The following is a 15,110-nucleotide window of genomic DNA, read 5'->3' as shown; positions in this document are numbered from 1 at the left end:
ATAAGTATTAACTAATCAATAATCATCTTAGTTAATTTAATCCATCTTCCAAATAGTCCACTAAAACCAAATAACATAACTTATGGCAAAATGATCATCTTGCCCTTTACTTCACTAAGAAGTAACCTAACCACTTAAGGGTATAGTGGTCCAAGATCCTAGCCCCAATTAAATCCCGATATTCTAAATGTCTAACTATATTACCCTGCTAATTCTAAGATACTCTATTGTATCTAAGTGACTCTAATAGCCAAAGCGTCACATTCTGCTGTTATTGGGCATAAAATATAAAAAAACATAAAATTTTATATATGACATACATAATACACCTAGAATTTAGAAAATAATAATCTAAAGCCTATATCTCTAACAATAAGCCCTAATTATCTACTAAGAGGCATATAATGATAAAATGTTAAATAAAACCTTAAATATCTACTAATTCCCATAATAAGGCACGTTACATGTAATACCCTAATATCTAAGGCACGTTACATGTTTTGTAATTATGGTGCTAAACCTCTAATCAAAGGGTTTTGAAATTAAAAGTGTATTTGTTTACACCGAAAGTAGCCTGGTGGCGTGGACATTAATGTTTGACATGTGACAAGAAAGAATATATCTCAAAGTTGAGTAGTCTCGAATCATAGCAAGTCGACCTGGGAGGGGTCCCTAGCCCTGCACCCAAGTTGACTTTGGGAACTTTGGAAATGGTGTTTGATTCCACCAAGTTTTTTTCCAACTCACCATCTTTCAGTATTCTGTACCATGAAGACATGTAGCAACCAAATCCATGCCCTGGGAGCTGAAAATACACAAATTAACACCTTGAAAGTCAACCTTGGCAACGTGGGTTTCACCCACCGCCCAGGTTGACATCCTCAACTAGGGTTTCAGTTTTTTAGACCGTCTTAGTGCAAATAGGTCAAACTTTGCATTGGGACATGAATTAGACATACCACAAACATATTTGAGGTATTAGAGTCAGATTTGGAGAACTTTCAGTTAAGAATTAGGGAGGACGACATTTCAAAGACTGCCTTTCGGACTAGATATGGCTACTATGAGTTTTTGGTGATGTCATTTGGGTTTATAAATGCTCCGACAAATTTTGTGGATCTTGTGGACAAGGTGTTCAAGGATTTTCTTGATAATTATGTCATAGTGTTTATCGATGACATCCTTGTATACTCTCAGATAGAAGCAGAGCATGAGCAACATCTCTGGATGGTTTTGAAACGACTTAGAGATCATTAAGTTGTATGCTAAATTCAAGAAATGCGAGTTTTGGTTATCACCAGTATCCTTCTTAGGCCATATTGTTGGATTGGATGGAATCATGGTTGATTAGGGAAAAGTGGAATCAGTTAAGAACTAGCCGAGACTAAAGACAGTTATTGAGGTTAAAAGTTTTGAAGGTTTGTTACTTTCTTAATAATGAATTTTTAATGGCTGCTACTGGGGGTATGTCATCTTTAACATGGCATGGTATTAGTTGGGGACGAGATCTGTTGGTAAAAAGGTTTAAGAATGAAGGTGGGTGATGTACTAATATTAGATGTGGTGTGGACCCTTGCATCCCAAGAATCTCTATTTTCACTCCCTTGCATTATCAGGGTGATGCTTTGAGTAGAGTTTTAGATTATATAATTGAAAATCAAGAATGGAACTTGTAACTTTTACAATTAGACTTCTCTCCAGCTAATGTGGATCATATTCTTACCATTCCTCTTTCTTTTCTTGCTATTGATGATAAATGGATTTGGCATTATAATGGAACAAGTGAATATTCAGTCAATTCAAGCTACCATTTTGCGTGCTCTTTTGAAGAACAAGAGCTGGCTTCAAGTTCTACATCTCAAGCAACTTGGTGAAAAAAGTTTTGGGCTTTTAAACTTCCTTCGAAAGCCAAAATATATCTTCGGTTGGAGGGTGGCTCAATCTTCCCTTCCAGTTGCGAAGTCACTGTTTCATCAAAAGATATTAAACTCTACAACATGTAGCTTGTGTTCTAATGCTTGGGAATCTATACGACATGCTTTATTTTCATGTGATCATGCCAAAGCTGTTTGGAGAGCAGCTAGTTTTTCTTTCGAGTACAGATTGGCAAACCAAATACGTGATGGAGAATTTCTTATTTATCTTTTTTCAATCTATTCCTCTTATTTATCTTTTTTCAATCTATTCCACTGATGATATGGAGAAGATTCTTTGTATTATGTGGTATATATGGTCAGATAGAAATAATTCTGTCCATGAGAAGTTGATACAGACTCTTGAAGTTTATTCAAAAGTTATGGGCCCTACATTCGAAACTTTCAGTATCATACTAATGTTGCTATCCCTGTTGCAATAAACTAGTATGGACTTGCTACACATCAACCTTGGTTACCTCTCCAGAGAATAAATTCAAATTAAATGTCGATGCTGCTCTTGCCAAACCAATTATTGGCAATTTTAAATCTCAAGAAATGGAAGCAAATGTTATGTTTTATGGTTTTTGTTGGGTTAGATAACTTGATTTATGTATTGACTTTGTAGAAATTGATTTGATGATTCTCGCTAATTTTCTAAATGGTTCTGCATCAAACTTTCTTGTTTTCAAGATTTGGTGCTGGATGTTTCACATCAATTATCCTATCTTTTTTCAGTTTGTGTATTTTATATTAAACAGGATGCTAATCCAGACATGACTAAACAAATTTTAGTGTTGGATAATAATTGTATGTGGTTAGAAGAAATTTAACCCTTTTTTCTATTGTAAATAACTCAGTTTAATTTACAATAATTGACATTTTGTATATAAAAAAAATATAATTAAATTAAAAACATTCTAATTACTTTTTTTAATTAATTATATAAACAAAATAAAATAATTTTCAACAGAATTATTTCTTCTCTTTTCTTCCGATAAAGAGAAGTTAATTGCCTTATTTCGCCGTCCGAACTTGATCGTGTTCTTTCTCCTTTTCTCTTTTCGATAACTTCGAGGTGTAATATACCCACGCGCTTGAAATAGAATAGCAGTGGAAATTGGTAAAGGGACATAAGCGGGGGCATTATTGTCATTCGGATCAAGGTGGTTTATGGTTATATAAAGGAATGAAAATTTTGTTTGGAAACTGGGAAATTTTTTGTTGACCTCACAAAAGAGTCAGATATAGTTCTCATCGAGTAAGAACTCAGGGTCGAAAGACAAGAGAATACAGAGCTCAGACATGGACCTTGCCATGGAATCCATGGCGGCCTCGATCGGTGTATCGGTCGCTGTGCTCCGTTTTTTACTCTGTTTCGCCGCCACAATACCTGTTAGCTTCTTATGGCGATTTGTTCCGGGTCGATTCGCTAAGAACCTCTACGCGGCACTATCGGGGGTTCTCCTATCTTATCTCTCATTTGGGTTCTCTTCAAATTTGCATTTTTGGGTCCCCATGTTACTGGGTTACGCTTCCATGGTCTTGTTTCGCCGTCATTGTGGGATTATCACCTTCTTCTTGGGATTCGGCTATCTCATTGGCTGGTATTTCTTTCTTCCGGGCTTTTTTATTTGAATTTCACATTGTTTTGTTTTGATCTATTAATTTGCGTAGTGAGTAAATGGGCGAGTGGTAATATGTTAAAAATCTGTTTTTTCTTGGTTTGGAGGTTTTTTTGTTTCTCATTATGGCATTGCATAATACAAATTGAGAAAAAAAACAGCTCTTGGTTGTGCCACTTACTAAACTCATGACAATTCTTATTTGTATGTAGCCATGTCTACTATATGAGCGGGGATGCATGGAAGGAAGGAGGAATCGATGCAACTGGTAAGCAATCCTTTTGTGACTGACTTGTACTGTTTAGAGGTGTTGATTGATTTGTTAAGTACCTTAGTCAGTTAAAACTAAAGCTTATTTGTTGTGTGAGGCATTCTTCTGCAGAGAAAAGTGCGACCAAAGTTATCCCTTCTTACTATTGATGAATATTTATTTATTTTTATGTTAAATTTGTTGCGTTCTTCTTTTTGGGCTAAGTTCTAACTTCTGTTCATGGATTTCCTTCTCATATATAGGAGCCTTAATGGTGTTAACTCTGAAAGTTATATCATGTGCAATAAACTACAATGATGGGATGAAAAAAGAGGAAGAGTTGAGTGAGACTCAGAAGAAAAACCGATTGATTAAGTTACCTTCAATCATTGAATATTTTGGTTACTGCCTTTGTTGTGGCAGCCACTTTGCTGGTCCAGTTTATGAAATGAAGGATTACCTTGATTGGACAGAGAGAAAAGGGGTATGATTTTGTGATGTTCTTATTCTCACATTTTGTGTTCTTTGTTGAAATCATTAAGCCATCCTAGTTAGCTTATCTCTGAGGAAATAATTTTGTAGATTTGGAGCCCATCAGAAAAAGGATTGTCACCATCTCCTTATGGGGCAACTCTTCGAGCTCTACTCCAAGCTGCATTTTGTATGGGACTGTATTTGTACCTGGTTCCCCAGTTTCCTCTGTCCCGTTTTACAGATCCATTATACCAAGAATGGGGATTCTGGAAACGTTTGGGCTACCAGTACATGTCTGGGTTTACAGCACGATGGAAATATTATTTTATCTGGTCGCTTTCAGAAGCGTCCATCATTATTTCTGGCCTAGGATTTAGTGGCTGGACCGAATCTTCACCACCAAAGCCGAAATGGGATCGTGCTAAGAATGTTGATATTCTAGGTGTTGAGTTAGCAAAGAGTTCAGTTCAGTTGCCTCTTGTGTGGAATATACAAGTCAGCACCTGGCTTCGTCATTGTAAGTTTCCCTTCTTTTTATTGTTGAATCTTATTGGTTGTGGATTGATTTGTATATCTAAGATTTTGATGCTATTGATGTTTAATTAGTCAACAAAATCTTGTGAAATTATATCTACCACTTGATCCAACTTCCTTGCATTAGTTACTGCTAATATGTGTAGCGTTTTTTTTAACTTGCGATTTATGAGTGAAGCTGCAGATGACTCTTTCTGTTGTGTAGCATTAACTTGTGCATTTTTCTTGTGTTAGATGTTTATGAGAGACTCGTTCAGAAGGGAAAGAAACCGGGTTTCTTTCAGTTGCTCGCAACACAGACTGTCAGCGCTGTATGGCACGTGAGTATTTATGCTACTTAAGAATTTGTAAAATACTGTTCTAGTTTTTACTCTTTCCCCACAATTATCATGATATATTTATGAATGTGTTTTATGAGCATCACCATCTTTTGTCTGGATTATTAAAATAGCCGTTGCTGGCTGTTCAATTCATCTCTAGTTACTATTTATTAATGAAAAATAGTTAATGTTTCCATAACTGCCAAGCCTGTCACCTTTAATGGTGTTAAAGTTCAACTATTTTAATCACACCTTTGTTATTTATATATTTTTTCTCAGGGATTGTATCCTGGCTATATTATATTCTTTGTTCAGTCCGCATTGATGATTGCTGGTTCAAGAGGTATTTTCAAAGCCTGCCTTTTTCTGCATAGTGCTTTCCTCAAATGACTTAACTCTTTTTTTCTGTTGCTTCTTTTGCAACCAGTCATTTACAGATGGCAGCAAGCTATACCGCCGAAGATGTCCCTGTTTAAGAACATACTTGTGCTCTTTAACTTTGCTTACACCCTTTTGGTCCTCAACTACTCTTGTGTTGGTTTCATGGTGTGTCTTCTCACTTTGTCATTTCATAACTATACATATATATATGTCTATACATAATATTTATAGGAGGCTTCTATGTTGGGAATATGAAATTTGATCTACTAGTAGGAACTTTTTCTATTTTCTGTACATGGATAAATTTTAATTTTCAATTTTTTATGGGCAATGTACATTATAGGGATCTCTCACAAGCTGGAAAATTTCGGATAATTTATGGTGTCGAAATTAGAGTGAATTTTGATTTTAGTACTGTAAATTATTTTTGAAAAAAAAAATATCAAAAATCAAAAACTTACGAGTGGTATCTATAACTATGATGTACATTGTTGTATAAAAAAGTTGGGAATACAATTTATTTTTGTGCCAAAACCAGAAAGACCAGTAAATAAGCCCTATCGTATAAGCCCTCGTTATATATTCCATATATTTACATAAAACTTAAATTTGGTAGTTAACAATATAATTTTAGACTAATGATTATTTACATGAACAGCTTATGTACTTTTAAAGTTTCTAATAGATATGCTATTCTGTTTTCTTAAACAGGTATTAAGCCTCCATGAAACTCTTGCTTCGTACGGAAGTGTGTACTATGTGGGAACCATTATTCCCATTGCACTGATCTTACTTAGTTATGTAATCAAACCAGCTAAGGCTGCCAGACCAAAGTCTCGGAAAGATGAATGAATGAGAGGTAGAAAATCCTTGTTTCTTCCCTTGGCAGTGTTTGGAAACGAGAATAGGAGAAACAAACAACCACTCCTCTACAAGTTTTTTCTTTTTTCTTTCTTTTTTAACTTATGCACTACCTTTTTTCGTTTTTGGATCTCAAAACTGTTAAAAGTTACCTGCATATCTGATTTGAAATGGCATTAATTTACATCCAATCAATGCCCACCTACTTACTGCTTCTGTAGTTATTTCTTGTTTTTGGAAGTTTGGTTGTAGATTCATCATATCCCACCAAAGCGTGAAGCCAAAAAAGATGGAGGTTCGATTATTAGTCCATTGAGTGAATTTTGATATAGCTAAAGTTAATTAAAGGACTTGACTATATGAACTTTTGTAAGTTCAAGTATTATGATTATTTAAGAACAAAACAAAAGTTAATCACTTTATTCTCTCTTTGACTAAGTAATCAAAATTTGCTTACTTTTTTCTACTGATATAGCCTTACTCAAAATTTAAACTTCGAAGATATTGTACTTTTGATGCTCTTTTTTTTTTTTTTTTTTATTTTTTATTATTTAAGTGTGATACTCCTAAAAATAGTATTGTAAAAATACTAAAATTTAATCTTCTTGGAAACACTTCATTTTAAAACTTGTTTGCAGATTGCATAGTATGATTTTGCTAACACACTACATATTTTCTCTCCTCCTAATTATGCTCTCTTTTCTCTCCTTTTGAGAGTGGATTTTATGGCCTTTTTGGCCATGGAAGATACCGAAACCCTAGCTTTCGTACTGAACATAAGGTGTTCATGATGACTTTGTCAAATAACAAGATATCAACAAGAATCTCTAAAAGAACAAGAATATATAGATATGAAATAGCGGTATCCATTGAGGCAATGGCGTAGATGATTGAAAACTTGGAGGAATTGCAAAAGAAAGAAGGGCAGTGGGGGATTGCTTTCACAAGATCCTTCAAGAATAGCTTGGGGAGTTGTTTTATAGAGTGCTTCACCAACACGAAGGGAGCTTTCCTGAAGATATCTGTCTTGAAGAATAATAAGATAAAGATGGTGATTATACTAAAAGAAGAAAGAGCTAAGGGGTAGTTGGACCTTCAGAACTGTCTTAATGGGGTGACAACAAAAAGAAGTGTAGAAAGGAGTTGGTCAAAAACCACAATCATGGGTCAATGTTGCCAAGAGCTCAATGCAATTAGATATATAACAACAGGTTGGGAGAGTCAATATCCCAAAAAATGGTAGAGGGGAAAAGAGAGTTCATCCAGTGTGTTGCTAGAAGAGAGTCAAATAAACTAGGTTATTGGGATTTTTTTTACCAAAGGCAAATTCGAATGTCAGGCCAAGAAACTTGTTTATGCGAAAGAGAATGGAACAGAAGAATGTTCACGAATATCTATAATGAAACATTGTGAGAGGGTTTGGAACATGGTTGTGATTATGTTTAGAGACAATAGCAAGAGATTTCTTGGAGCGCTATTTTTTACAATCTCTCAAGGGATATTGGAAGAAAATTGGTGGTTAGCCAAATGTACAATGATTGTACAATAATTTGGTGCAGGATTGAGGAAGAGATGGAAAGATTGTTAATGCTAAAAAGGATGGTGATTTCAGGCACATGGATATTGTAGTTTCCTTCATTCGGTGGTCTTCAAAAGAACAAAGCAAGGATTTGAAAATTGATTGTAGAGGTTCCTAGATTGGTATTGAAGGGTTGCCTTTACACTTATGGAACATGAAGACCATCAGGAAGATTGGTGCCATGTGTGGTGGCCTGTTAGACGTTGAGAAGGATACTGTAGAAAAGAATTTCTTGCACCATCTTACACCCAAGATGGAGGAGGACGATAAATATTTTGTTCCTGAATTCCTCACTTTCTAAAATGATGGCTTTGAGATAAATTTGAAATTATTCAAGCTCAATGATTGTGGCTATAGATTCAATTGTTGGAAATTATTTTACCAGGATCTTAGATCTACTCACAAGTATGTTGATTAACACCCTAAATATGTGTTGGAAATTATTTTACCAGGATCTTAGATCTACTCACAAGTATGTTTATTAACATCCTAAATAAGAACTTTCTAAAACGATAAATTAAACACATATAAAGTTTAAGAAACCTTACATTGGGTGCAGCGGAATTAAATGACTCCTTCCATTCAAATCTCTAACCATTGTATCCTTTCTGTAGCAGAGTATTATCAAGATCTGAACCTAGATCTCTTTCTCTGAATCCTTGATGCTGAATCTCCTTTGCTGATGATCTTTCTTCACGATCTTCCTCACTATGATTGAGGTATTGCTTGCTGTGTGTGGGCACTACTCTAATCACTAGGGTAAGTTCGAAAATCAAAGGAAGAAGAGAGAGAGTGAGTGGCGGCTAGGGAAGAGAGAGTGGAGGCTCAGGTTTTTCTGATTCAGAAAGTGTGTTATTTTCCTGAAGCCTTCACTATCTATTTATAGCATTCCACTAGGATTAGGTTTGAATTATTTGGCATTAAAATAATGAAAATATCAACTTAAAAAGCCTACAAAGGTGGCAGGCCATGGCTTAGTGGATTGGGCCTTGCTTTTTGCAATTTTGCAATTTTAACACCTTTTGTATCTGATTTTCTCAAAAATGCCAATTTCCTAATTCAACCATTTAAATGCCAATTCTAACTATTTAATAACTATAAATAATTATTAAATAATATTGTCATTTATCATATTTATTAATTGAACCATACAAAGTATCATAATTAACAAATATGCCCCTATTAACTCTTTCTTTACAATTTCGCCCTTACTTAGTGAAAATTTCACAAATATACATAGTCTAATTTGTGAATTATAATTGATTAATCAAAACCAATTACATGAGTCTTACAAACAATATTATCTCAACTAGTGGGGGGACCATGGGTCTATATAACCGAGCTTCCAATAAGTAGATCAAGAATTTAGCACTAAAATTCACTAACTTATTAATTCTTCGTTGAATCCACGCATAGAACTTAGAATTGCACTCTCAGTATATAGAATGCTCTATATGTTCCACCATATAGACACATCATTAGTTATCCATTGTTATAATCCTAATTTGATCAATGATCCTCTATATGAATGATCTACACAGTAAAGGGATTAGATTACCGTAACACCCTACTATGTATTTTATCCTTAAAACACTTGACCCCGTATAAATGATATTTCAGCTTATGTGAAATGAGATCTCCACCATTTATTTTCGTTTGGTCAAGCTCGAAGGAGATCATCCTTTGCTTACTATTCGCCAGATAGAAGCTATAGATTCCATGTTTATGCTAGCGCTCCCACTCAATTGCACTATCGTGTTCCCAAAATGTACGTATCACCCTGACCTAAAAGTAGGCTTAACTAACAAATCAAAGACACACGAATAGCCTTTCAAGATTGAGCCTAATCATAACAGGATTAAGATCATTTGATCTAGGATCAACTTGGCGATATTGACTTGAATAGATTTTACGGTAAGTTTAATTAAATCTAAGTCAAAGTTCAATATCGGTCCCTTCCAATGCATACTCCATGCATCCAACCTGAGCTTTACTTTAACCAATGTTCTGGAAAGAACATAGTATTTCTCCAAATACAAGTAAACTCTTGTTGTAGATTATCATATCAGTAAAACCCTATGTCTGATAAATCTAGGAAACTTTATTCACATAGTCATGTTTACTTTCCAATGTGATGACAACACAATAAACATGATCAAGTATGTGAAAATGGTTTAAGATGAATTTATAAATCAAATAGACAAGCAATTGATAAAGTGAACCAAAACATACACAAATGAATGAAAAATACTTATGTTTCTTTATTGATGTTGAATAAAATAGATTACATTGAAATGGAGTTTTATTTAGGGCATAAAACCTAACAATATGAACTTTCTAAAACGATGAAATAAACACATATAAAGTTTAGTAAACCTTACATTGGGTGCAGCGGAATATAATGACTCCTTCCGTTCAGATATCTAGCCCTTGATTCCTTTCTGTAGCAGAGCATTATCAATATCTGAACCTGGATCTCTTTCTCTGAATCTTTGATGCTGAAACTCCTTCTTGCTGAATGTCTTTCTTCACGATCTTCCTCACTATGATTGAGGTATCACTTGCTGTGTGTGGGCACTACTCTCACACTAAGGATTTCGAAATTCAAGAGGGAAGAAAGAGAGAGGGAGTGGTCGGCCAGATAGGGAGAGAGAAGGCTTAGGTTTTTCTCTGAAGGAAAAATAGAAAATTTAAGTGTAATTTTCCTGAAGCCTTCACTATCTATTTATAGCATTCCACTAGGGTTAGGTTTGAATTATTTGGCATTAAAATAATGAAAATATCAGTTTAAATTCCCTACAAAAGTGGCCGGCCCTATACAAGTGGATTTGGGCCTCACTTTTTGCATTGCAGTTTTATCTTTTCTGCATCTGATTTTCTCAAAAACGCCAATTTTTTAATTCAACCATTTAAATGCCAATTCTAACTATTTAATAACTATAAATAATTATTAAATAATATTGTCATTTATCATATTTATTAATTGAACCATGCATAGTATCATAATTAACAAATATGCCCCTAAAACTCTTTCTTTACAATTTCACCCTTACTTAGTGAAAAATTCACAAATAGACATAGTCTAATTTGAGAATTATAATTGATTAATCAAAACCAATTATATGAGTCTTACAAGCAATATTATCTCAACTAGTGCGGGGACCATGGGTCTATATAACCGAGCTTCCAATAAGTAGATCAAGAATTTATTACTAAAATTCACTAACTTATTAATTCTTCGTTGAATCCACGCATAGAACTTAGAATTGCACTCTCAGTATATAGAATGCTCTATATGTTCCACCATATAGACACATCATTAGTTATCCATTGTTGTAATCCTAATTTGATCAATGATCCTCTATATGAATGATCTACACAGTAAAGGGATTAGATTACCGTTACACCCTACAATGTATTTAATCCTTAAAACACTTAACCCCGTATAAATGATATTTCAACTTATGTGAAATGAGATCTCCACCATTTATTTTCGTTTGGTCAAGCTCGAAGGAGATCATCCATTACTTACTATTTGCCAGATAGAAGCTATAGATTCCATGTTTATGTTAGCGCTCCCACTCAATTGCACTATCGTGTTCCCAAAATGTACGTATCACCCTGACCCAAAAGTAGGCTTAACTAACAAATCAAAGAACACGAATAGCCTCTTGAGATCGAGCCTAATCATAACAGGATTAACATCATTTGATCTAGGATCAACTAGGCGATATTGACTTGAATAGATATTACGGTAAGTTTAATAAATCTAAGTCAAAGTTCAATATCGGTCCCTTCCGATGCATACTCCATGCATCCAACCTGAGCTTTACTTTAACCAATGCTCTGGAAAGAACATAACACTTCTCCAAATGCAAGTAAACTCTGGTGTAGATTATCATATCAGTAAAATCCTGTGTCTGATAAATCTAGGAAACTTTATCCACATAGTCATGTTTACTTTCCAATGTGTTGACGACACAATAAACAGGATCAAGTATGTGAAAAGGGTTTCAGATGAATTTATACATTATGTACATATAATCATGAAATATATCATGTGAACCATGCAACATTGAATGTTATTTCTGATCTATATTAATAAGTAAATCTGATTATATTGAAATGAGTTTTATTTAGGGCATAAAACCCAACATCAATAACTTTTTTAATACCATATGACATGAAGACTCTAAGTTTTATAAGAATGAAGAAGCAAAAAAGAAGGAAGTTTTAGAGGTAGATTTAATAGGGAAGGAGAAGATAGACGATTCTTTTGGGAAGAAGGGTGATGAAAGAGATGCCACTAAACTAGAAGAAGAGATGGGATTTCAGGAGATAGAAGAGGTCAAAAAGGAAGGTGACAGTGATGGAAGGAAGGTCGGGATAGCTCAGGAAGAAAAGTCGTAGTTAACGGTAGATAGGGTGGCTCCAATGTCTACGTTTCTAGTGGCTCATGAAATTAACGGTCAAGCTTCTGCCCTAGCCGCAGAGCATTTAATGAAGTTGGCTGTTGAAGCAAGCTTTGAGGAGGATGGTGTTGGGAATATTTTACCAAGATATAGATTTACTAACTAGTATGTTGAATTAACATCCTAAATATGAATATCTTTAAAACAATGAAATTAAATACATAAGAGTTTAGAAAACCGTACATTAGTTGCAGCGAAAAAATATCACTCCTTCCGCATAGATCTCTAACCCTTGTTCCTTTTTGTCACAGAGTTTTATCAAGATATGAGCTTGAATCTCATTTTCTCCTTCGGGTTGGTTACCAATGTCTTACCCACTATGATTGAGTACTTGACTTGCTATGTGTGGGCATGACACTCTATCACTATAGGCTCGAGTTAGGAGTGTAAATGGGTCGGGTCGGATCTGATCCATCTATGATCTGACCTGATCCAGATCATGTAAGGATCTGCCCCGCCCTGCCCTGCTAGATCAGATACTCTGATCGGATCAGATCCGACCCGACTTATTCTGATTGGATCTGATCTGATCTGATCCGACCCGACTCTTTTTTCTTTTAAGAATTTTAATATTAACTTATAATTTTATATCCATTTTAATTTTGTATTAGTATTATTATATACAATACTATGTTTGGTATTTACATGTATTAATAGATTGTATAAAGATAATATATTTCTAATAAACTCTACCCCAACACCAACAAAGGGTCGTGTCCGGGTCCAAGTTTGGGTCCGGGTCCGAGTTTGGGTCTGAGTCAATGTCTTGGGTCCGGGTTCGGGTCTCGGTCTGGGTTTGGGTTTGGGTCCAAGTTTGGGTCCAGATCCGAGTTTGGGTCCGAGTCTTGGTCTGGGTTCCGGGTCCCGGTCCCAATCCGGTTTCAGGTCCGGGTCTGAGTCCCGAGTTACGGTCCAGCTCCCAGTCCGAGGTCTCAGGTCCTGGTCTTGGTCTTAGGTAACGGTTCTAGTCCTGGGTCCTGGGTCCTGGGTCCCGGATCCCGATCCTGATCCTGGTCTTGAGTCCCTGGTTCGGTCCGAGTTCGGGGCCGGGCTGGGTTAGGTTCGGGTCTGAGTCTGGGTCCCGGTCCTAGTCCCGGGTCTGGGATCGGGGTCCGAACCAGGTTAGGGTCCCGGTCCTGAGTCTGGGTTCGGGTCTGGGTCCCGGGTTCGGGTCGGGTCTCGGGTCTGGGTACCTGATCAGAGTGCGGGTCTAGGTCCCAAGTCAGTGTTCGGGTCCTAGTCCCGGTCCTGGGTCCCAGTCCCAGTCCTGGTCTCAAGTCCCGCCTTCGATCCTGGTCTTGGGTCCCGGGTTTGATCCTGGTCTTGGGTCCCGGGTTCGGGGCCGGGTCGGGTTCGGGTTCGGGTCCGGGTCTGGGTTCCGGGTCTGTGTCTAGGTCCCAAGGGATCCGAGTATGGGGTCCGAGTCTTGAATTAAGTTTTTTTTTTTAAATAAATTGAAATCGAATCAGATCAGATCCGATCCAAAAAAAATTAGGCGGGGCGGAGCGGTTTGATCCAAGATCCAATAATTATCTGAATGTTTCAAATCAGAGGTGATCCATCGGATCAGAGTTCCAAACCGCTCTAACTAAATAGATCTTTTTGGCATGCCTAGCTCGAGTATGAAGAACAATGAAGGAGGCTTGAAAACTGTATAGAAGGTGTCTCTCATCTACTAGTTGTCTGACAAAGGAAACTAGATTTGATTTGGTTGAAGGCAATAATTAGATGAGAAGAGAGCATTATGTTCCTTTTATAGTGTTTCAACTAGGGCTTAGGTTTGAATTATATGGATTAAAAAGAATAAAATATTGAGAAAAAATCACTAGAGTGGCTGGCCACTAAAAAGACCATTCTTTAGTTACAATTTTGCCACTTTATTTTAACCACTTATTCTTCTTTCAATAATACTATATTTTCCAATTTCAATCCTATAAATACTAAAATTATTTATTTAATAATTATAATTAATTATCAAATAAAATTACCATTTATATTATTTATTAATTAGACCATACAAAGTCTCTTAATTAATAAATTAACCCCAAAATCTCTTTTCTTCACAATTAAGCCCTTGCTTAGTGAAAATTCATAAATAAGACATAGTCTAATTTTAGAATTATAATGGATTAATTAAAACCAATTAACTGAGTCTGCAAGCAGTATTATCTCAACTAGTGAGGGGACCATGAGCCTATATAACCGAGCTTCCAACAAGTAGATCTAGAATTTACAAAGTAAATTCTCTAACTTATTAATTCTTGCTTGTGCCACTATAGATTTGGAATTGAATAACACTCTCAATTATATAGAATGCTCTATATGTACCAAGAGATAGATACGTTATGATTATCCATTGTTACAGTCCTTATAGTCCAAGATCCTCTATAGATGATCTATAATGAATAGGGACAAATTTACCCTTCTATCCTTCAATGTATTTTATCCTTAAAACATTTAGCTACCAATAAATGATATTTCAGTAATCTAATATAATCACTAAAATGAGGTCTCAATCATTTATTTCTATTAAGCCAAGCTTGAAAAAATCATCATTTCACTTCTAAATACTTATAGGAACTATAGATTCCATATCTATGATTAGCGCTCCCACTCAATTGAACTACCATGTTCCCAAGATGTAAATATCTGCCATAACCATTGGTTAGCTTCCACAAACAACTTGAAGAACATAAATAAT

The 15,110-nt window shown here is 35.6% G+C and overlaps 1 protein-coding gene across 1 annotated transcript; it reads left to right on the top strand.

Moving 5' to 3' along the window:
- The first annotated feature begins 2,892 nt into the window (after positions 1-2,892).
- On the top strand, positions 2,893-6,824 carry LOC115719315 (lysophospholipid acyltransferase 1). The gene is made up of 8 exons (XM_030648300.2): positions 2,893-3,520; positions 3,751-3,806; positions 4,052-4,272; positions 4,371-4,779; positions 5,031-5,116; positions 5,396-5,459; positions 5,544-5,662; positions 6,209-6,824. The coding sequence occupies exons 1-8, from the start codon at positions 3,219-3,221 to the stop codon at positions 6,347-6,349; spliced, it is 1,398 nt and encodes a 465-aa protein (XP_030504160.2). The 5' UTR covers positions 2,893-3,218; the 3' UTR covers positions 6,350-6,824.
- Positions 6,825-15,110: the final 8,286 nt, after the last annotated feature.

The sequence above is a fragment of the Cannabis sativa genome, chromosome 2 (assembly GCF_029168945.1).
Source record: "Cannabis sativa cultivar Pink pepper isolate KNU-18-1 chromosome 2, ASM2916894v1, whole genome shotgun sequence".
Taxonomy (NCBI): Eukaryota; Viridiplantae; Streptophyta; class Magnoliopsida; order Rosales; family Cannabaceae; genus Cannabis; species Cannabis sativa.
Note: the sequence above shows the minus strand (reverse complement) of the source record. Positions and strands in the feature narration are given on the sequence as shown.

Excerpts from the sequence above, each read along its gene's own strand:
- LOC115719315 (XM_030648300.2), top strand. The coding sequence starts at position 3,219 with ATGGACCTTGCCATGGAATCCATGGCGGCCTCGATCGGTGTATCGGTC. Across the intron at positions 5,117-5,395 it reads CTGTCAGCGCTGTATGGCAC|GGATTGTATCCTGGCTATAT; the intron begins GTGAGTATTTAT and ends ATTTTTTCTCAG. Across the intron at positions 5,663-6,208 it reads ACTCTTGTGTTGGTTTCATG|GTATTAAGCCTCCATGAAAC; the intron begins GTGTGTCTTCTC and ends TTTCTTAAACAG.